The sequence below is a fragment of the Apus apus genome, chromosome 2 (genome assembly GCF_020740795.1).
Source record: "Apus apus isolate bApuApu2 chromosome 2, bApuApu2.pri.cur, whole genome shotgun sequence".
Taxonomy (NCBI): Eukaryota; Metazoa; Chordata; class Aves; order Apodiformes; family Apodidae; genus Apus; species Apus apus.
Window position 1 is genome coordinate 94,746,270 of NC_067283.1, and position 23,357 is coordinate 94,769,626.

The 23,357-nt window shown below is 38.3% G+C and overlaps 1 protein-coding gene across 6 annotated transcripts in view; it reads right to left on the reverse strand.

The window, feature by feature from the left end:
- CARMIL1 (capping protein regulator and myosin 1 linker 1) overlaps positions 1 to 23,357 on the reverse strand; it is a 193,922-nt gene that overhangs the window by 57,533 nt on the left and 113,032 nt on the right. For 3 of the 6 annotated variants that reach the window (XM_051609133.1, XM_051609131.1, XM_051609135.1), the window contains exons 17-24: positions 19,604 to 19,673; positions 17,504 to 17,515; positions 15,354 to 15,435; positions 13,945 to 14,044; positions 13,803 to 13,857; positions 7,785 to 7,957; positions 5,401 to 5,469; positions 876 to 969 (exon numbers count right to left, since the gene is read on the reverse strand). In XM_051609133.1, the coding sequence (XP_051465093.1) occupies positions 876 to 969; positions 5,401 to 5,469; positions 7,785 to 7,957; positions 13,803 to 13,857; positions 13,945 to 14,044; positions 15,354 to 15,435; positions 17,504 to 17,515; positions 19,604 to 19,673 (655 nt within the window). The remainder of the gene's footprint in view (positions 1 to 875; positions 970 to 5,400; positions 5,470 to 7,784; positions 7,958 to 13,802; positions 13,858 to 13,944; positions 14,045 to 15,353; positions 15,436 to 17,503; positions 17,516 to 19,603; positions 19,674 to 23,357) is intronic. The other 3 variants (XM_051609134.1, XM_051609132.1, XM_051609137.1) reach the window with 1 other exon arrangement.

A 23,357-nucleotide genomic window follows, 5' to 3' on the forward strand; every position in this document is an offset into this window, starting at 1 on the left:
TTTAAAGCAGATTTTAGATCATTTTCATGCATTAAAAAAAAGGCCCTAATTACCAGCACTGTTCCCAGTGAGAATCACTTTACTGACAATTTCTTTACTAATAAGGATGATAGACATTTGATTTTTAATCACAGTTATCTGTAAGAACTATTTATAAGGTTTTCATGAACTGGCTGAAGAAAAGCTACTCATTAAACAGATGTGAACTGTATGGTTTTTGATTGAGCAGGAGGCTCATCTGGAGCTCACAAGACTTACTATATTAAAAGTCATCTGGGAATTTCATAACTCATGCAAGTGGAACAGCTACAGATACTGTCAACACCTCTTCATAAAAAGAATATGATGCTGCAGTTGCTTATTTAGGGCAACACAGTGCATGAATTTTATATGTACAAGATAAAACACAGGCAGTAAATGTTTTTATCCTTCTTCAAATTAAAGAGTATCCTTTGTCTCGTACAGTGCTAACTGCATTTTTTATGCCAAAATAAAAAAATCTTGTACCAATCATTCTACACACAGGGAAATACACACAAGCACATTTGTAGCAAACATGTCAGTTTCTGACTCTCCCTTTAACAGGTAGGCACACAGCAATACAACATCTAGCTTCCACTCCTTTAGTTACAACTTTTTGGTACCACACCACTGCATTCCAACACCCTTTGGATGGAACTCCAACCACTCTTTGGAATAAAAAGCCTTACATGCTCCTGCAGCACTTGATTATCATGCATATGTACATGCAAATCAAACAATCAATGAACCTAGCCTAGAATTCTCACTCAGCCATGCATGAAATCATAGCCACTTAAAATTATTACTTTATTTTTAGGAGTTTTCTTTCTGTACGTTGGCAGTAAATGCAATACCTTTTGCAGCGCCTCTTCTGTTTTCTCAGGGTTTGTTTTGAGGGCTTGGGAAGCATCATTCATCGGTATAGGCATGAATCTCAAAGTATAATTCCTAAAGAAAAATAAAATGTTTCTTTAATAGTAAAAGGTAACCTATTTCCTGTATCTCTTTATGAAGAATAAAACAGAAAGGACAAGACGCATCTAGATTGTCCATGGAAAGTACCAAGAATGCATTTTTTGCATTTGTAAATGGACTAATGGGCGGCATGCATGTTCCTTTTTGCTGACAATTCTTCTTTGGCACTAGACAGAGGTGGAGATTTTTAAAAGCAGAAAATGCAGTTAAGTGGCCAGTGCCTGGTGGCTGTCAATTAAAGGCCTAGCTGTTCTCTGCACCTTTTGGCACAGGGCTGGATTACTTTTTCCTATATCAAAAAAAGAATAAGGAGTGTCAGTGCCTGCTGGCAATTCTATTCAATCTAAATCTAAATGGAAGATTTCAGTAACTGATAGAGAGCTGCTAAGAGCCCAAGTTTTGAAAATTTAGTATTTAATAACTTCTTGTGTTTACAACAATTTGAAGACACTTGCTCAATTTTTAATAAAAGCAGACAAAACATCTGTAGCACCTCCACATTGCTTTATACAAACAATCACTCCCTGCATTTCACTTATTTGTTCGCAAAATATTTTGGTAGCGTTGTTCATCTGCTGCAATATGAGAATAAAGACAGGGTTTTGGTCTTGACTCAAAATTGTATTTAAACTTTGAGAGCATAACTTGGCTAGCATGACACAGTTAAACCTAAAATGCTACATACAGTGTGTGTGTGTGTGTGTGTGTGTGTCCACACACCTTCAGATTTGAATAAATGAAAACAAAAAGGAGCAGGAAGTTCTCAAAAATGGGAAAAGAAATTCTGCCAATTTTCAGTTGAATTTCCTGCAAACATCTCTCCCTCCTCCTTCAGCTGTCTGCAGTAGTCCCACTAATTGTCTGCTCCTAAATATGGTTGGAATCCCGTTTTTGTGCACTTTAAATTGGGTAGTTTCAACAGAGTCAACTGCATTTATTTCAATGGACCCATCCCTCACTAAATGCACTAACTACAACAGTAGAGTCCTTAACTACTGTGAAACTCCAAGGTTTTTTCACTTTCTATCTCACCATTTGCTTAGCCAGACAAAACAGCACACCCTGAAGGACAGTGGGGCTTTTGAACTGCCAAACAAGCTGATTCCTCATTGATACTACCCAACATTTTATCTGAAATGATAATGGAAGATTTCTACTTTTCTTCTCCACGTAAAACATGCACATGTATAGCTGTCAGTGGCAGGCAGTTACTTGTGGAGTCAGCAAAGTCCCTTTCCTTCCCCAGTGTCCAACTGCCCTGGCTGCATCACAGATAGAAAACTAACTTTTCTTTCTAGCTGTCTTATCCCACAAAAACACTATGCCTACTACACAGGCCCTGGTATGTGTCCTCATGTAATACTAAACAGCAAATAATTGGCTGCCTGCCAGCATGGGGACAATTTTTAAATGTCAAAAGATACCAGGCTCAAAGACAGTAATGACAGAACTTGCTGATTGCCTCACTACTACCTGGCAGGTGGGGTATTTATTTAGTTGAAAAGAAACAAAGGCAGATTTCCAAGGATCTCTGCAGCTGTTTGACATTTAGTGCATCACATTCACTGAAATCTGTAATTGCCAGCTCTCGTGCTAATAATTATACGCTAAATTCAATTTAGTGAAAGGTTTAGTGCACCCTCCCTCACACACACACAGACACACATACAGAGGAAGGGGGAAAACAAAAAGCAAGATCTCTCATGGACACACAGTCACAGAGGCAAAACTTTAAAAGACCACTGCCCAAAAGAAAGCTCTGTACTTAGTTTCCTTCCACACAGAAAGGATTGTATTGGAATGCTACTTTAACTTTCATCTAAGAATTAACCAGATGTTAGGAGGGGAAAAATGAAGAATTTAAAGCTTGCTTTTCAACTTTGATCATCAGAGCAATATTTATCTTCACACTTCAACTTTTCTCTGTCTCCTTTGAAGTCTAAAATGTTCTTCCATTCTCCTTTTTATTAACGCTCCACTTGTCTGTTGTAACACAGCACGTGTCCCTACAAACTCAACAATCCAGTAATTTCATAACACATTAATATTCTCAGCAAAATACCTATATTTAAAGGATGTTAAATATCAGAGAGGTGCTCAGAGACTCAAAGGATGTCTCAAAAACCTCCTGTCTCTCCCTCTACATACAGCATGTCTTCATTTTATCACATTTTCTTTCCCTTGTAGTAACTTCTGCTTCATTCATGACATACACTCTCTGCTGCAATGATGATTTTACTATTTTTTTAAAACCAGGAATAAGACCATCTGTTTTGCAAGCTTGGGTATGTGAATTTTATGTCACTGCAAATGTCTCTAACAAATCCCAGTATTTCCCAGGAGATTTTAGACCTAAGCTATTTCTTCAGTCTGTCCATACAGAAAAAAAAATAAATCATCCTGAAATGCATATGGGGCTATACCGTATGGTCCTCCAACAGAATGGGCTCTGGGCCACAAAGCCCACAAGCACATGCTTACTTTCATATCAAAATGACTGAGATGCAAAACCCTCTTTAATGGCCAGGTTGAACAGGATGCCCACTGTTCTTAAATGCTCTCCTGAACTAACACCTGTACAGGACTCTACAGAAGATCCTCTCACATGGGCTGGCTGGGACACCCTTGGGACAACTCTGCCAACAGCCAAGCTAGAACAACAATTCCTTTTAAGAGAAAAACATTTTCACACAACTTTAAGTAGATGAAGAAAAGCTGGGAGGAGGAGGAAAAAACCCAATCTTCCAATTACTTCAGCCTGTCTTAAAGTCTGCTACAATCCGTCCCAACTCTCCTCAGCCTCCTCATCATACTACGAAAGCCTAGATTTCTTCTTTTATGTGGTTTACTATATGGCTGTCTTTCTTAAGAACAAACCCAAAACACCATGCACAACACACACATACCCCCAAGCATCTTCAGTATATTTAATTTAATTTTGATCAACAACTCTTTCCTACAGAATATAAATAATTTCATGTCTTTTTAGGAAACATATGGTGCCGGATGTTCTCAATAATGTCTTTGAGATGGACTGTTTAAAGGCTAATTGTTTTCAGCCAATACTAACAGCCTTTCCCTTTCAGTGTACAGCTCTGTTGCTTGTGGCTTAGTTTATGGTATTATCATTGGTTTAAACAATTTTAAAATATTAGATGAGACATAAAATGACCTCAGCTTCCAAGCTAAATAAATGAGATGTCACCTCAACAAAGTGCAATGTTACACCTTATCTGTAGCATTTTTTTTCTTTTTTTTTTCTTCTACTTCAGTGATTTGCTTTTGCCTTAGGATTTCCTCCTCCTTTCTATTTACTTATCCAAGAACTTCAGAAAAGTAAAGCTGAGGCTAACCAGAAAATAAGCATATTTTATTTTCTATCAGACTTTCTCATAAATGTACATGCTATCAGTCTCTAAAAGAGAAATACCTGCAAGCTGACAATTAACATTTGTGAATTATCATTCACTACTATCAATTGAATCCCTCCAAGATGATCTGCTTAATCATACACCATTCATATAGTTTCCCCGTCAGTGCAACTGAATTCATTTTAAAACCATGTATGCAAGATACAACAGTTTCATAAAACAAGTGACTTCATAAGCTCTAGCCTCATGATCCCTCTGAGGGTTGAGATGCTCCCCTAAGTAGTTACACAGTTTTGCAAGACTGCTTGTCTAGAAACTAACAATTGTACGTTACCTTCACCCTCTAAAGAGAGCATTTGTTCCTCTCTGTGGGATTTAATGACATGAAACAACTGCAACTGCTGCTTAATTTAAATCTGTAATTTTTCTCTCTGAAGAAAACTAATAATAACACGTAAAGAAATGTGACTGAGATGGAAAGAGATGAAAGTCATTTCACATCTATCACTGGTAACAGATGCAACTGTGAGTAAGCTCAGGGAAATAAAATGATCCAGACCACAGTGATGAGGATGAACAGTTGCAGTTCCTGAGATCATTGCTATTAGTTTCAACTTGCTGGGGGAAAGAAAAAAACAGTCAGACCATAAAGGCATGCTGCAGTAATTTCCTCTTATTATATATAGCTTCATTCACTGACTAGAATAGAATTTCTGCATGCTATCAACACAAGAAAAGGGAGAAAAGGGAAAATACTTTCAAATTCAGAATTTTAATGTTAATAGCAGAACTCAATGGTCTTAATGCTGACAGAGCATGGATGAAGGAGCCACAGAGCTTTTCCCCCCCATTTTGAAGGATCCATTGTGAAGTGATCCATTTTCCTTTACATTAAATACCCTGATGCTTAAAACTGACAGTACCTCAGCATCTTCAAATCATAAGGACTGCAGTGAGAACTGCAGCTAGTCAGACCATTCAGGATCTAAGTCTTTGGACTCTTCATCAGTCATTCTGTTGCTTGAGAACTTACTTTTCCAGTGCCACAGCTATGTCCTGGAAGCCCTGTGCAGTGATGTTATTCTTGTCCCATATTACAGTTCTGAGAGGTGGAAGGGAAAACAAAGACACACACACAAAAAAACGTTAAACAAGAACCACCGAATAAATCTATATTGAAACTTTGCATATGGGAATAAGACAGTGCTGCATGTCCAAAATTGTAAAGTGGAAGGTAACATTTTAAAAACCTGTCTCTAGTTATACGCTAAAACCTTGAAATAACAGAAGTTAGGGACAAAGATACTATAAAATTAAATTTACATTTCTTTAAAGGGGACTCTGCTATATTTTCCATCATTAATAAAAAACATCACTTTTCTAAAATACAGTTAATAAAAAGATTTGGAAATAAAATTCCAGCTTTTTCCAGGAATAGCATAAAAAATGACATTCAAATGCTTGCTTTGCAAACTCACACTGAAAAAGAAGAAAACAGCAGTAAGTGATAAATCTCTGCTCTACATAGGCTTTATGGCTTCATTTATAGAAAAAGGTATTAAAATTTCATGCTGATTGGTGGTCAAACTTTGCAGGCTACTGTATATTCAATCCTGTACTAGCTTATTATGCAGTTCCTATGATTCCACACACAACATAACTAGCTGTCAGTATGAGCCATTAGGTTAGGTGCATAAATTGCAGCTCTTTTGAATACACAATAGTGATAGGAGAGATCAAGCCTTCCTCCTCCTCCCCCAGTTTAGACCAGACTGCCTGGCAATTTGCAAACACGTGTTCAAAGATCTCATTAGTAGTCAGAAGAGACAGTCAAGCGGATAAATCTTGCTTGCAAGAGCACTAGTTCTAGCTGTTCTTAAAATTAAAGACACAAACCCAAAGATTTCTGGTGTTAAAGGAAAAAAAAAACAACATCGATGGCAGCGTTTCACAGGTATTGACACCCTTCTGGTGTTGCAGTTACTCCTTTGTTTTTTAGATGGAAACATACAAGAAGTAAGAGAGGAAGAGAGATTCTACACCCAATTCGTATAGATCAGACATACTCAGGGTCAAGTCTTGGATATTTTTGTCATTGGAAAGTATGTTTATATTTCTACCTAGATGTGATTTTACATTTCAGGCAGAGCCAGTTACCATTGCATTATACAGTTTGTAATCACAGCACAGACTGTGGTGACATTATGTTAACTGCCACATTCTGTGTTCCGTGGAAGATTTCAGTTTGCCATTCTGAAAGCTGTCAAGGCTTTATTTCTTCAGGTACTGTGGTCATTTCAGGTTAATACATTCAATAAACCTAAACCACCCTCCAGTGTTTTCTTGACATTTTCAATATTCAGTCTGGGCATAGCAACACAAAGACCAGGATCCCTGCTTCTAAACAAAATACCCAGGACTGTTCTGGGAAATTTCTTATCCTCCAGGAAACAAATGCCTGGAGACAAAGCACGAAGTGGTCTCTTCACACAGACAATACACTGAGGAAGGTTCATCTGCACAGTCTGACAAGAAGAGGAGTGAGGAATAACTTTCCTGATGATGGTGACATATTTAGAGGTCACCATCCAGATTCATGTTGATTGAAGGTTTTACTGTTGGCAAATCACATGCTGGATAGATAAAAAGTGATAGTCTCAAGCCATCAGTGCCAGTCACGTGCTAAAAAGCAGTGAAGTTTGTCAGGCAGATAAAGTTGCAGAGAAGAGATGCCAAGGTCCATCAGCACTGTAGGCAAGGGAGAGCGGAAGGAGGGATGATCCATGCTGCTTACCTTCTGAATTCCACATGCTCTTAGTTCTCCTACAAACTGATATCCAGAAGACAAAGAATAATTTACTTTAGTTTCCCACCCAAGTACCAGAATTTTCTCTGCTGGGAAGGTCTCCAGCAGAAAAGAAAGAGCAGAACAGAAATGAGCAGCTAAGCACTGGAACAGGGTTCCCAGAAACAGTGGAATTCCTGTACTTCGAGATCTTCAAAACCTGCCTGGACATGGCCCTTAGCAACTTCATATACCTTTAAAGTCGGTCCTGCTTTGAGAAGGACATTGGATTAGGTGACATCCAGAACTCTATTACAAGGTAATTTCTTCTATGATTCTAGAAAATTCACAGCTCTCTTGTGTCAACAAGATGTCTTTCTGTTTACATTTAGAAAATGTAATTTTCTCCAGTTTCAGTTATGGAAATGTTTATGCAGAGACAATTTGCTTCTATTCTCTTGTTGGTTTTGGTTGGGTTTTTTTGTTTTTTTATTTTTTTCAAGAAAAAAAGGATGAGAATCTTTCCAAATGGAGACACTATGAAGTGGCTGCACCTGCAGAGAAACAGCTTAAAAATCAACTTCAGTATTATGAAGACATTATATCTCTTACTGCAAATACACATCCCTTACCTGAGCTTGGTGTTTATCTGTAGGGCTTTTGCCAGCATCTTTGCTCCCATATCTCCCATTGCATTTCCACTAATATCCACTTTTGTAAGAGAAGTATTACTGCCCAAGGCATTAATAATGATGGTGACCTCAGTCTTCAGCTTGGAATCTGCGAGGGACAATGACTGCAGAGGCTGTGGAGCACAGAAAAGGCACTGATAACAGCAATTGATAATGTACTCATTTCTCAAACAGGAACAAAAAGCAGTTTTAAGTTCCTCAAACTTTTGGAGACAGCAGTAAGCATAAAAAGAGTTATTTATTTCTGTGTTTGCTGAAGTTCCTACAACACTTGCTAAATTTGGAATCAACAGCTTACAGCACAGGTATCAAACACATATACACACACACAGATTAAGTTGCCTGAAAAAGAAATAAAATGACAGTGCCTCCAGTTTCTGGTGTCCTATTAAGTACAGAATACAGCAGGAACCTGAAAAGAGGCAAGACAGCAACAATCAGCTTCACAAGACAACTTCCAGTGTCCATTGGGTTTTGCTTAGCCAGCATTCTTCCCTGTCAGTGAGAAATAAAAATATCCAGCACTTCCCTCCTCTCCCTCAGACTGAGAGCTTTATCCAAGGGCAAATTAGAATCTTTGACACTGTTAAAACCAATTCCTTTGTTTTATTATTGTTATTTCGACTTTAGGAGTGATTTTGCGTCTCTGTTCCTTCAACTAAGGGCATGGATATTTGAGAGGAAAGAGACAGAAAAATAGCAGGTCTGAAATGAAAAGCAGTAAGAAGAGTATCTATCTATTACAATGAGTAAGCCAATGGATACTATCCACTGCTATATCTTCATGTAAGTTTTTCTCTTCTATACTATGTTAAGCTGAAACCTTCTTTACTGGCCTCCTGCAAGTCACACTCCAAAAATTAAGAAAACCTCTTTTAAAATTGCCTGCATTCCCTCCATTCTCAGTGTCCCGACACTCAACGGCAGGAGTTCAAGAACTGCAGTCTACCTATCATCATGCCTTGCAGTGCTATTACTGCTGCTAAAGTTGTCATTTGTTTTTGCTAATGTACGAGAATTCTAAAAACACTTCTCTTGTGTGATTTCATACAGAGGAGTGTATTGTCATTATACACCCAATGAAGGCATGTATTGGACGATGAATTTTTCAAAGCCTAAAATCTCAAAATAGTCACTATGGGAAAATCAACAACATGTAAGGATGAACCATGACATTAGATGCCTAAAGCTTAGATTAATATAAATAAACCAACTGAACTGTGTACACCTTCCAGGGTCCAAGATGCTTGCATGGTACCTGCTACACATTGGAACTTTAGCCTCCAGACACCACTGGATTACAGTGATAACCAAAAAGCTTGGAACATTAAGGAAAGCACTTAGGAACTGCATAAAAATTTGGAAGCACAGCAGATTTATAATTAAGCAGTCTAACACAAGCCACATGCTAGTTTTATTTTAAGTAGAAGCTATTAAACTACTATGTTAGTGCCCTTAATCTGTGTTTCCCCGTTTTATTATATTATGCAGCCTAAAGAATGTTAGCATTAGAATGGCATTTAGAGCTATTGGTACCACTTTGAGAAGACCTCCCATGAGAGATTCAGAGAAGCAGCACTTGTACAGAAATCACAAGTAAACTCGTGAAAATGAAGTTTCTTCAGTTTGTCATTGCATCACTTTAGAAAGGGTCAATCAAGTACCTAAGCTGGAAGTGCTCCCTCCCACATACGAGTTTTTTTAAACCTCAAATATTCTCCCTGGAATGGATTTCTCACCTTTTGCATTTCGATACTCTGACAAAACAGTATGTGATTGAAAATGCTTCTGCACTGTGCTCTGCAAGGATTGACACCTACACTTCATTCCTACCATGTGTGAAATATGCATCTAGCACAGTAAAGCAACTACTATACTAGCAGTGTCTTTGAAGTGGATAAACTGCTAGTTTTCTTGCACAGCTGCCCTGGTTTGCCCTGAATGCAAACTACAATCAGAATGTAACTCTGTGGGATTAACAACAAAACCAGAACAAACAAACAAACAAAAAACAAAACCAAAAACCAACCAAACAAAAAAAAAACCAAAAAAAACCCAACCCTGTGAAAAAGGACCTGGGGGTCTTAGTGGTTAACAGGCTCCACAGGAGCGCACAGTGTGCTGCAGTGGCAAAGAAAGCCAACAGGATGCTGGGCTGCATCAACAAGGGCATCACCAGCAGAGATCAAGAAGTCATCATCCTGCTCTACTTGGTGCTTGTCAGACCACACCTGGAGTATTGTGTTCAGTTCTAGTCCCTGCTCAACAAAAAGGATGCAGACAGGCTGGAGAGGGTCCAGAGAAGGGTCACGAGGATGATCAGAGGACTGGAGGACCTGCCATATGAGGAGAGGCTGAGAAAACTGGGTCTGTTCAGCTTTGATCAGGGAGACCTTATTACAATGTGCCAGTACTTAAAGGGTGGCTACCAAGAAGATGGAGACTCCCTATTTACAAGGGGTCACATGGAAAAGACAAGGGGTAATGGGCACAAGTTGCTCCTCGGGAGATTCCAATTGAACACAGGAGGTAAATTTTTCATCATGAGGACAGTCAACCACTAGAATAGTGTCCCAGGGGAAGTGGTAGATTCCCCCACATTGGACAGTTTTAAGTCTCAGCTTGACAGGGTGCTGAGCCATCTCATATAAACTACAGTATTACCTGGAAAGGTTGGACCAGATGATCCTTGAGGTGCCTTCCAACCTTACATTCTATGAAAAATGCTGTAAAAATCCTTAAAAGGCCAATTCTGAAAAAAGCACTCAATTAAGAACTAAAGCTACTCAGCACTGTAGTAATTCACTGCATCTATGCAAGGCTGACTACCACTCTGAGTAACAGTACACTGTGCCTCTTGCAGTGTAACATTTACTTTTGCAAGAGGAAAAAAAAACATCACAGTAAGCATACACCTCCAGACGCTCCCTGCAATACTATTAAGAATACATTATTATCTTAAAAAGCGAAAAAAAATCCCACCAAACCAAGTAAAAAGCCAAATATAACATTCTTGTCTATATTTAACACCTGGAAAATTTTAGTGTTTGTGATATTACCACTGCTTTAAATTGTGTAGAATCACATTTGCATCTAGTTGTATTTTTACAGTCATAAAACCAAGCTATTGATTGGTTAAATCATTTTACTCACGACTATATTAACACAGCAACAGATCTATTTAAAGTGTGTATAAATACATGAAGAAACATTTGGCATATCACTATTTTAGATTAAAGCCTCTCACTTCAGCTTTCCATGCAGACAATTCATGGAAAAAATGTACCAGCCTGCAGGCAATACCGATCAAGCAGCAGGCTTTGGACAACAGCATATCCTGCTCTCTCCAATCTCACCCTTACTTTTTTATGTTCTACAGCAGTAAATGCATAGACATGGCAGAATAAGGACCACATCATTTGTGATTCAGAACCAAACCAAAATAACCAGAAACTTAAAATAATTTTCTAAGCTATCTCAGGGCAGAGTGAGGACCATTCAGTTATCTGCAACAAATGCTTTTCCCATGGTGCTACCCAAGAGTCTACATCCTCAACCCTTTAGCTGCTAGGAGATGCTTCAGATTGATTTTAGTACCTGGTGAAACAGAACCAAGCAAGATTTCTTCACTGAAGAGGATTACCAAGAAAAAAACAAAACACAGGAGAGAAGAGACAGGTTAATACCAACAGGATCACATGCTGTATCCCAAAGGTTAATGCATGACATGAAGGAGAGGCAGTTATTTCAAGTACCTAAATAAGTAACTATTTAGTGGATTATGTCATTGTAACACTGTTTGAAAACAGGATGAGTCTACACAGTGTGTTCAGGGGGTTGGGAAAGCTTGGGAAAGACACAGTGAGGAAGGATGACAGGAGCACATATCTGACCACTGGACTGTGGCAAAGGCAGAGACTGGACTGACGGCTGCCGTTGCCTATGGTCTGAAAAGAAAAGGAGCACAAGAAGTTGAAGCTGATGATTTCAAGGGAGGAAGAGCTGTGAGAATGATACATCCAAAATGTAGCAGCTGCATTTTCTCTGTCCTGGAAGCATCACAAACAGAAGCCAGGAAAGATAATCAGAAGGTTGTAACACTTAACAGAGACAAGAAGGTGAAAGTTGGAATGTTTATCCTTGCAAACAGATAATATGAACAGGTTAGTTATATAAACAGAAAAAAAACAACCAACCCACAAAACAAACAAAACAAACCAGCATGTTTGAGAAGATGGTTTGGATACTGACACATAGAGTGTGTTGAAGAGGTGTTTTAGGGTATGGTCTGAGTGGCAAGAAAAGCTCACCTGCAACTGAGCAAAGAGATGAAGGAAATTGAGAAAACATATACTAAATTACATTTGCTTGTGATTAATGTGCTTTGACAGTCTTCAGGATAGCTGCAAAAGATTCAGCAAGAGACACAGGGCATGGCAGAGACAAATGTCCAAAGAGAAGAAGCAGGTGCTACCCTATTAAATGACACCACTAGTTAGCATGGCACCAACAAGAAAAGGAGAGAAGGGGAAGAAGAGGAAGACACCCCTGAACCATTTCCTTTAGAGACAGAGTAGAAGGAGGTAGGTAGTCACACACCACAAAATGAAAAGGCCAGTTTGGTACAAGAAGTAATACAGACATCTACCAATACACTCCTTAGCACAATCATCCATCTGACTTTTCTAAACAAGGACTTAGTGCTCTCATTACATGTTCCAATTCAATTAGATTCAGCTCTGGTATCCCTATGCAGCACTTCACTACATCACACTGATATCCCATGTTTTAAAGAATGAGGTGAGGAGGTAAGCAAAAAATCAAGAAAAAAAAACAGTACCATGTATCTCATTTAAGAGGACACAGAGAGGAGAGCACTAGCTTAACACATCACTTCAAATAGCAACTAAGCAGTAAGAAAAGATGAACACAGAATATAGGTCTAATGACCTTGTGTGGAAGGAGACATTAGAAACCCTGGTAAAAATTGTTCCACTGAACTGCAGGGTGCAGACAGAGATAGGAATAGAAAATAAGAAAGCAGTTAGTGTGGAGGCCATGAACTTGGAGGTGAGACAATAAGGACAACAGGAATAGCAGGTGTTAGACAACTGAAGTCTACAGTCAGCTATTTATGGAGAATGAAGAAAGCGTAGCTTGCTTGTTACTTGTATGGGGAACGAAGGAGAAAGAAAGGACTAAGAATAGATTAATATAGATTGACAAGCATAAGACTAACAAAGCATCTTAAGACTCCCTTATAGCCAGAACTAGGATGCCAATTAAGGCAAGAACACAAACCCAACCACAGAAGTATTTCAGAATCAGGAGAGAGGGTGGAAATGAAGAAAGTGGGCAAGGATCCCAGCAAGGCACTCTGAAACAGTTTTATGAAATTGGTCCTGTGATTAATGGACTAGAAGTAAAGAAATGCATAGTGAAAAGCATTGCATCTTTTGAAGGAAAAAGTTCAGGGAAATCACTGTAGTGACTTTGTCTTTTGTCAAGAAAAAAAATATAAATAAATAAACCAGCTATCAGGAAATAGTGCATTCTATTAATTTAAAAGATGAAAAACAAAAAAATCTGTTATTGAAGAAGTATCACCACCCAGAGGACACTACCAGTCTAATCTCCCATCATGACAGTCTTTTTGAAAACTTGTGCCTACAGAGATGTACATCTTAGACCTAAAGCAACTAGGTTAAGCACATCCAACCATTTAGAGTTAATATTTTTCAACAAGCACAGATCCTAAGCATATCCTATGAAGCATTGACCTACATGCTACACATAATCCAGATTACTAATGAAAAAAATTAAAACAAAAATGTTGGATGTATCTGTGCAGGATCATGATCAAATCTCATGCAGCAAATTAACACAGTGAATAAAATTACCAGAAATAGGCTGTGAGGGTACAAATCACATGATGATAGTAGGGAGAAAGATACTCACTGAATCCTCGTCTTGAATCATCTGAACTAAATTATCAAGTACTGGAGTGAGATTTCTGAGGGAAGAAAAGTTAGGAAGATGATGAAATCAGCAGCTTCTTCTCATCCATTTGGTTGTTATTTAAAAGAAAGAAAAGCCTTACTTGGATTTCATGTTGTTAAAGTTTTTGCCTAATGCCAAGTGCCTTATCGATCGGTTTTTACTAAGCCAGACTACAAGGGTTGAGAGGTCAGATTCTAGGCCTGTAAAGAATCAGATTAGATTAAGAATTAAAACACATTTTCACAAAAGACTCAGGGTCCAATTATTAATGCTATATTCATTCATGTAATTATATTAGTGCACTGACTTCCAAGAGCTCTGGAAAAAAAAAAATCCACTTTTTTTTTTTAGAATATATATTTTTCTATTTTTTGCCTCTGTTTTTCTATGACAATAAATGCTTTCTCTAAAATGAGCCCTTTAAATCTGCATACTAATCAGCCATTGAAGGCACCCCTCAAAAACATGGGAGAGAAATGTTGTCCCTTATCCATAGTCCAACTGCTCAAGAGTAGTTCCTTGTATTGTCAGGCAGCCTTTAAGTTCCTTTGAGAATTTTGAGACCTATTAGCCTTAGTCTATTTAGTTGCAGGAGAGCTGTGTTCCAACAAGGTCTCAAGGCCTTCAGTTGCAAAAAGGCTAACATAACAAGCTATGAATAAAATTACCTGAAAACTAAGCTAAATTTTATTCTACTCCTGAGTAAGAAAAATAACTTGCTGTAGCTTTCCACTATTTAGGTTACAATGACTTTAGGTCCAGATCTGCAGGTTAATTTAGATGTCATACCTACTTATAGCAATAAATCTGTTTACGTAAGTGGCCTGAGCCAGTAGCTCCAAAAGCATTCCACATGCCAACTTATCCCACACCTTTCTGGGGCATTCAACTATACTGGGAGAATCTTTCTGAAATATTTCCACAGTTGGCTGTCAGAGGACAAACACAGCAGGTGAATTCTTACATTCCATACATCATCAACTTGAATTTGCAAGATGAGAAGCCAGCTGGTATTCCCAGCTAGGATGCACACAGCCTCCAAAGCAGCAATAGTCCAAGAATTTTCCAAAGACTCAAACAGGCTTTCTCTGACCTGAAGCTGGTTGACTGTTTGCTCCAGATTTCCCTCTCCTGCTTCTTCAGTATCACATTCTCAGCTATATTCTTTATCTGATCTTTCCTTTTCTTTTATCACCACATTTTCATTTCTCATTTAGCTTCTCATCCTTTTGTACTTAAACCCACTTTCCTCTAGCTCTAATATGATGCTTGCAAGTTATTCTGCTGTGTCACATTTATCTCAAACAACATTAAACTTCTGAGGTTAGTTAGTCTGTAAACATTTCTTACATATTTTATAGCAATAAGAGTTCTGTATTGAGAGATTTCTGTAACCAGTATAGCCAATAACCATAAAGCAAGAGTGACCATCCTTTAATTACACCATGAGCTGAAAGAAAAAGTGTTTCTGGAGCTGCACAACCCTCCACTCCTGTTCTGTATACTTACCATTGTCTGAAATATCTAGGCTGGTGATATTGTGTATTTCTGTAATGCATCCTTCCAAGACTTGCGCACCTCCCGATCTTAACTAGAGACAAAACATCATCCATTTTTGCAAACTAGTCACGGTTGCAAAATCACACAGAAAACAGTGGTAGGAGCTTTGTGAATACAGAAGGCACTACCAGAGGCAAAACCAGTAGCAACAGAAGTCACGCACTTCAACATGACAGCCTATGCACACATTCCTCGTAGTCTCATCCTTTGCTCTCACTATTTGCATATAAATGAGAAAAGGGACTCTCCTTTCTCTTAAAACTACTGCTAAGCAGTTTAATCAGGGCAATATTCAAAAGGTACAGACACAAAGAATCCTTTAGGACTTGTGCCAGGCAGTGACTGCAGGACATTGGTGAGGATTCTCTACCTGAAAGGGCCAGGACACTTCCAACATCCAGTGAAATAAAAATTAAAAACATAGCCCAGTCTATAAGCATGCAACACTGTCACCCTTGAATGCCACTAGAGTTAGGGCTTATAGTGAGAATCTTCTTTCAGCTCTTAGCACAATGCTAGCATGCTCTGATCAAAGATGAGTAGCAAATCAAATATATATAAAAAAAAAAATTCAACAAACTTATGTTCCCCTATCACTGAAAGTTTAAATAATCCAATTGTAAAATGGCCCCAAAAGACCATGAACAAGAGAAACCAGTAATTTCTCTTATTCTTAATTTAAACATAGGCATAAATGAGAAAAAACAGCAACAATAACAAAAATGCCTAGCTGGAAAGTATCAATTATTATATTAATCATCTGAAATACTAAATTAATATAAAAGAAAGTCTGGATTTAATGAAAAAAACACAATGAAATGGCCTAAGGGAAAACATCAGCCTTAAGAATCAAAGTTATTAAAACTTGCACACTTACTTACTAATTCTACTGAATTAAACAACACAACTTTTTACTATTTTTTTCCAAAGATGCATTTCCTTATTTCTTGCAGCTATACTAACTGTATAGAGTACATTTCACTTTATGAATATCCCCAGAAAAAGACTTCAGCAAGAAGGGAGAAGTTCTACAAAAATATTTATTTCTTACTTGGTTAAATATCCTGAATCAACCTGATGAAAATTCTGTCTTTAGTTTCTTTTATCCATGCTACAATTAAGTAACCACAAATGCCTCCTAGAAGAATTTCTCAATAAAGATTTGGTTTGGCACTTAAAAAAAGTTTGAGATACGTGATTTGTTAACAAGCTGCTCAACAACTTGTCTGAGCATTTAAAACAGTGGTGGTCAAAGACAAAACGTAAATCAGGAGTCACATGTGGAAGTGCAAGAAATATAGAATATAAGGCCCTCTTCTGCATAAAACAAAGCCTACCTATCCTGCAACCTATCCTCCCAAGAACAGTCAGATTCAAGTCTGTATTTGGACAATTTTAATTCAACTTTATTTTGTAAGAGCACTTGTAGTATTTGCTGTAAAAATGTCAAAATAATTCAGTTTTACTCTGTGCTGCTCTCCCAGCATGGCCCACCACAAGACAAATATGCTACACAGAGTGTCACATCTCTTATTGCAGAATCCATGGAACTGGCAGATTACATACAGTTTTGGATTGGATGTTGATAAGGTAAAAGTTCTATACACTAAAATTATATTCACAGTAGATAAAATCCAAATGCTTATGCTATATATACTTTGAAGGCTGAAGCGGACAATTTTGCAGGAGCAGCTTTCAATCTTGTACTGCTAACTCTATATTCAAAATCTTTAATGCACAAACATTTCATGTGCACAAATGGTGATGTTTATTTAATCTGAAGATGAAGACAGCAACTGGAATTTTAGGATCAAAATTTATTGCAACTGTATTTATATATATTTATAAAAGCAGAGGTTAATTGAAGGGCTATTCATCAACATGGGCTGTGATGCTGAAAAAAAATCCATCTCTGCAACATCTCCTACATGACATACTTCTAAGACTACAAATAGAAGCTCTTATTCAGAAAATTAAGAATAACCGTTCAACAATTAAAAATGCCAAGTGTGTTCAAAGCTATGAGGCACCAATAGGTGAAGGGCAAACAAAGCTGCCTACTGATTTAACAATTAAGGTAAAGCGTGGAGGGTACTTACACAGTGACCAAGCTAAGGGAAGCAGAAAGGAAAAGAGTGAAATACATCAGTGCTGAGCAGGTAGAAATAAAAACGTAATTTTCATAGTAAAAATAATATTAATAAAACAATAAACAAGCAATACAAAATGATTAAGCTGGAGTTAATATATCAGAAAATAATGGGAGCAAATGAAAAGTGGTGGGAGAGGGAAGTTACAGAGAGATTTATCCTTCCATAGTTGAGTACAGCTTGCCTGATGTAGGAAAGAGAAGACCAAAGCTGAAGCATCAGCTTCATAGCGTCCTAACAGCGCGTGCTTGCAGGAACTGGGAGTAGTGCAGGTCACTGGCTCCAAGCTTCCCACAGCTCTGTCTCTGGGTGCAGCTTACCCATCCCAGATCACAGCAAGTCAGGGAGAGGTGGAGCAGGACCTTGTGGTGCTGGTGCCACTGAGAGTACTCCCAGCTCCTGGCACATCAGCTCCCCTGCCAGTGGAAGCGTAACTTCTTCTTTCCAAAGCACATGAGAATGGATAAAGCTCAGTGATGTGAAAAAAATGTGAAGGGAAAGATCTAAGGTAGTGCTGTCAGTTTGGAGAGACCAGCTACAGGAATGCAACACCATGAGTTGGGCATGACTCCTTCCTTTCTGTCATGAGTCGGCCATAACCACTTGTACTTTGGTGTCCATCACTGCTAATCGCTCCTCAACGGGCTCCTCTGTATCCCATCCTGGGGGTTACTTAATGAAAGGCTTGTTTTCACTCCTGACAGCCCTCATTGATTTACATGCTAATTTATATTCTCATTACTTATGTTTGTGTTTTATTGATTTATTCCTTTCAGGTTATGATTCCAGGACATCATTTTTATTCCTTTAATTAGTCCTCCCTTCTCCTTCCTCCTCCTGAAAGAAAAATTATCATCTGTCTGATGTCTCTGCTCAGAAGTCAGAAGCATGTGTACTTGACTTGAAAAGCTTTTCTATTTGGAATTTACATGTAATAATTCTTCAAAGTAATGCCACTTTGAAAAAAAGTATAAAATAGCAAAACAAACTATGAAATGTATTCACAATCATTTGTTTTTTTCTTCAAAAGTAAACCTGTGCACATTCCAAAAGCAACTGACCACAAGCCTAAGGGAAAACTTACTGCACCTCAACATGTTCATCAAATCTCGTGGTTTCTACTTAGAGGGAAATCACTGCATTTGAAAGCCACTTCCAAAACAATTAATATTCAGGTGATGGACTTGAAAGATCTGCCTAACAAGTGAGAGGCTTTCTTTGCAGCTCAAAAAAGGTGGCCACTCAACTACAGAAGGCTTAAGCAAAACACTGGTTTGTCTTGTTTTTGGCAAAAGTCTACACAGTTCTCCATGTAACTTTGCCTTACTGGTTCCCCAGGGTCCTGGCTGATCTTTTGTCACAAGTTGTAGCCATGCAGGTATCATCCTGCAGAGTATGGACAATCCTGAGAAACAGTGAACAGCAAAGCACAGAGAAGCAAGAGGGAACAAGATAAAGTGAATCACAATTGGTTTTATTTATTCTTGAGATATTTAAGCCATTTGCACAGAGTCTCTCGAGTCAATGGTGTGCTTTGATCAGCTCTTACCAAAATCTCCTATTGGCCTGAATTTATTGATTGTTTAGGAAGGTAGAATTTCTTCCAAGGTTAAAAAAAGCATAACTGCAGAAAAGGAAGCATGTCTCTGGTTCTGAAGGAAGACAAACCACAGACATGTCTTCAGGGCATGCAGCTTCCTGTGAACCATTCACATTTGGGCACCTTGGAAGTCCTGCCTCAGGGTCCTGTGTAATCACAGCACCAGAAAGCTTCTGCCAAGCAGCAAACAGGGCACTGGCTCAGTATCTAGAACAGCTTATGCTGCAAGGAGGGTTTTGCCAATCAGATGCTGCAGGTGCTTCGGACCTCTGTGCTCAGTATTTAGGATGATGCTGTTAACACACAGCAGCTGATTTTTACCACAACTGCTTCTCTAGGTTCTACAACTTTTGCCTAGAGAGGAAGAATATCTCGCCCAGTGGATTTCACAGGAACTTTGATTCCACACCATTGCATCTTTTGAACATATCCTGATAAATATTTCTTACCTCACAGCTACTGAGATCTAAAGACACCTCCTTCAGATTGTGATTGCAAGCCAGGCCTAATAAAAGCGCTCTGAAAAAGATCAATTTTAGAACCATTTAAAAAAAAAAAAAAAGAAGCAGGTTTACATCATCATCCATCTAAGCAATCACGGGTTAATACACCTATAATGTGAAGAACCATTTAAAAACAAAACCACACCAGCTAAACAGTTATTTTTAAAATGACAATGGCAGCACAAACCTGCCAAGCTTAAAACACTCTAGCAGCTTCAAAAACTGCAGGGATGAAAGGCTAACAAAGGAACCATAAAGCTCATGCCGCATCAACTTTTAATAAGAGATGTATTTTCTTCATCTGTTTCAAAGAGCACCAAATGCATACAAAAGGAGTCTTCTGTTGTACATCCATACTAACTCTCTGATTTTCAAAAAGTTCAGGAAAAAATGGGGGTTGTAATATATGCAAGATGCCAGCCATTTCAGCCAAGCACAGTGTCTGCAACACTCAAATGCTGGATCATGTTCAACTATCACACAATTCTCCACTTGTGCAACCCAATAAATATTTACAGATTTCAAAACGATATTCCCAGACAACGATGTCCTTTGTCTTTAGGCAAAACAGCAGAGAATTACAGCAATGACTGATCACGACTCCATAAATCCACCTTTAAAGCCTTACAGAAGTTTGTTTCCACATAAGCACAACAGTATATGTCTTAGAGAAGCAGCAAACACAATCTGTGTAAGCCTTCCAGTATCTTTAGAGTAGATGTTGGAACAGAGAAACAGAAGGACTTGCCCCCCAAACTTCATTTCAGCCAAAAGCAAGCTAACAAAATTCAAATTACTGATGCATGGAGAAAAAAAAAACCAAACCAACAATCTGTTTTGCTAAGCCATTTGCCTATACACCTGCTGTGCAAGTGGTGTGTAGAAGCCATATTTAAAATGTTTGTGCCCCAGGAAGGTTTTTCATGTAAAGCTATTTATATCTACTCTGCAGGTATAAACGTTAAGTAGATCCTCACCATTAACAAAGGCAAGTATCATGTGCATATTTACTTCTTAAGCTACAAATATGCAGACTTTGAAAAAAAGGTGAAATGTCAGCAACTGTTTTTATAAGTTTTCAGATTATTCTTGTCTATATTTCTTTCCCAAACATGCTTTTATTCAAGCTTTGTCTGTCTGATTACAACTCTGCGAAGAACTTCTGAAACATCTTGAGGCAACCTAAAAAACACAGTGCAACCATAAAAAAATGCAGATTTAAGAGACAGTGTTGCTTCAAATGTATGCTCTTCACAGGAAGAAAAAAAAGGTTAGTTTTTTTTCCCTAACCTGTTCCTTATAAACTCATCCTTAGGAAAATCTCATGATTTCTCAATTCTTTGTCATGAAAAATCACTAGCACTCAAAGGCACTGAAGGCAGACATAATTATACTTAGTAACCATGTTTAAATCCAACACATGGCAATACATGGAAAGGTCTTGTCAGCTATGGTACATGGAGAATGCAAGAAATGGCCTTGTAATCAGCATTTGCATGAGAAGCATATCAGAGACTTGTCGTTATAGCACTGACAGATCAAAATACAACTTTTGGCAACGTCTGTAAATGAACAAAAACACCAACATATACTTGAGCAAAACAAAACAAAACGAGTATAAACTGTTCCACTTGGTTTAAAAAAAAAAAAAAAGAGCTATCTGTGATGGAACATTAGCTTGTACTCAGTTATGTACATGAACAGTACAGCTTTATTAACAAACGTCTTCCCTGAAAGGCCTGACTTTATTAACAGGTCCATCACTGTACAAGCAAGTTCATCTCTTTCCCTGACTGCACTGCTCAACCATTATCTTTAAACCCACTGAGATATAGAATATGTGACTGAACATACCACAACTGTTGATCTAAAGGAAGTTGCTAAGAAAGAAATAAAATAACAATAAAGGGAATTTGAGACTCCAGAGTGTCAGGTATCTGCAATTTACCACTTCTCTTTTCTGTAGGCACATTTGATCTTGAATCACACATCCAACTCTGACCTCTGGTACATTAACACAAACCAAGAACTCCTCTCCTTTGTCATAGGACAGTTCCAAGGCCCATGTTGTCAAAAAGCTTTTTGACATGCACTGATTGAAGATGCCAGAGACGTACTTTTATCACACATCATGTCATTTTTATTTTTCCTTCTAGAAATCATCCCTCATGGGCTATTGCAATCTTGGTAATGACAAACAAGTCTGTCTGAAAAAAGTGTTCCCATCTTCTTCCTATGATCTTGATTGTTCTGTAGAAGCTTTGTTATTTCTTAGAGTTAAGATCATAAGGCTAAGCAGCTGCCGCAGGATATAGCATGTACTCAGTCCTTGCTAAACCAGATTAACTTCCACAGGATGCTTCTCAAGTGCATTAGTCAATCCAGGCAGGGTTTGAGAGGGAAAGCAAGGTGCACTGCAGATCATAGTTCTCTGTATTGTTGTGAAATACACTCAGCTCAGACTGAAGGAAAAACTTAGGTCAGAGAAAAAGCACACCAAGGAAACTATTCTAATATATATTAAGAGCACTGTCCTACCTCCTAGGCAGAGGTGAACACTGTGATCAAAACAAAACAAAAGAAACACATGCCAAAATTCTAGCCAGCTGAGATGGGCATGGACATGCTAAGATCATCTCTATCCAGCTGGACATTGGACAGATGCTCCTTTTGGGTGCTGTATGAGCTGGAGAAAGAAATTACTGTTCTCAGTTCTTCCTACACTACCTATCATTTTGCTTCCACCAACTCCGGCCATGAAAGTAACTCCCCCTAACCCAATTCAGTCAAATTGAGCCAGATTAACTTAAACATTATCAACAAAGTAGGTTTTTGCCAATACAGATCACTTCAGCTGAAAAAGGAAGATCTCATCTGCTGCAAAACTGGCAGATCAAGGGGTACAAGAATTTGGGATAAATTAATATAACAACTTTCTTGAGCACAGGTATTTGTAGAGCACTCACCTGTCAAAACTTCTCACACCCCAGGAGATACTAAACATGCTAAGGAGAAGAGCTAAATATGAACCTTACTGTCTGGGGCTTCTCACCTTCCCTAATCTGCGTAGATAAATTCAAGTGCATCCCAGCATTCTTTTTTCTCCTATAGCACTGATAAGATTGTCTTGTGTATTAGTTACATACATCCTCCATTCTTCTTGCTTCATTAAACATAGCTCCCTGCTGTGCTGCACCAGAGAATTTATAGCCCTAAATTAACCAGAACCAATGTGTTTCTCAATTATCACCTTCTGTTTGAAAACACATCAGTGCTATAGTTTCTTAATCTTAGCAAAGTCTAAGCAAGCAAGACAACAACCAAGTGTATCACACAGAACAGAGTGAAAGATCAAAGCTAAAATGATAGGCCTCTCCAGTTGAATAATGACTTCAATCTAGTGCATCTCAAGCATCATTTTGCACAGTCCTCTCCAATGTCAAAGTGCATTAAGAAAAAATAGCCCAAACCAATGTACAGTACTATTTCCTGTGTGGCACTTGTCACTTTCCTCTCCCTTAGCTTCCCCCAGATTGTATCAAAAACTTTCATCCAGTACTTCACTAACTACTCCTTATACCTCACATCTCTGATCTTGCCATCAAATTCCTTTCTTTAGCTACACCCTTGCTGAGCTACTGCCCACTTCCCATCCTTGTTCTCCCTCAGAAGACAGGATTGCAACCACAGTATATATACA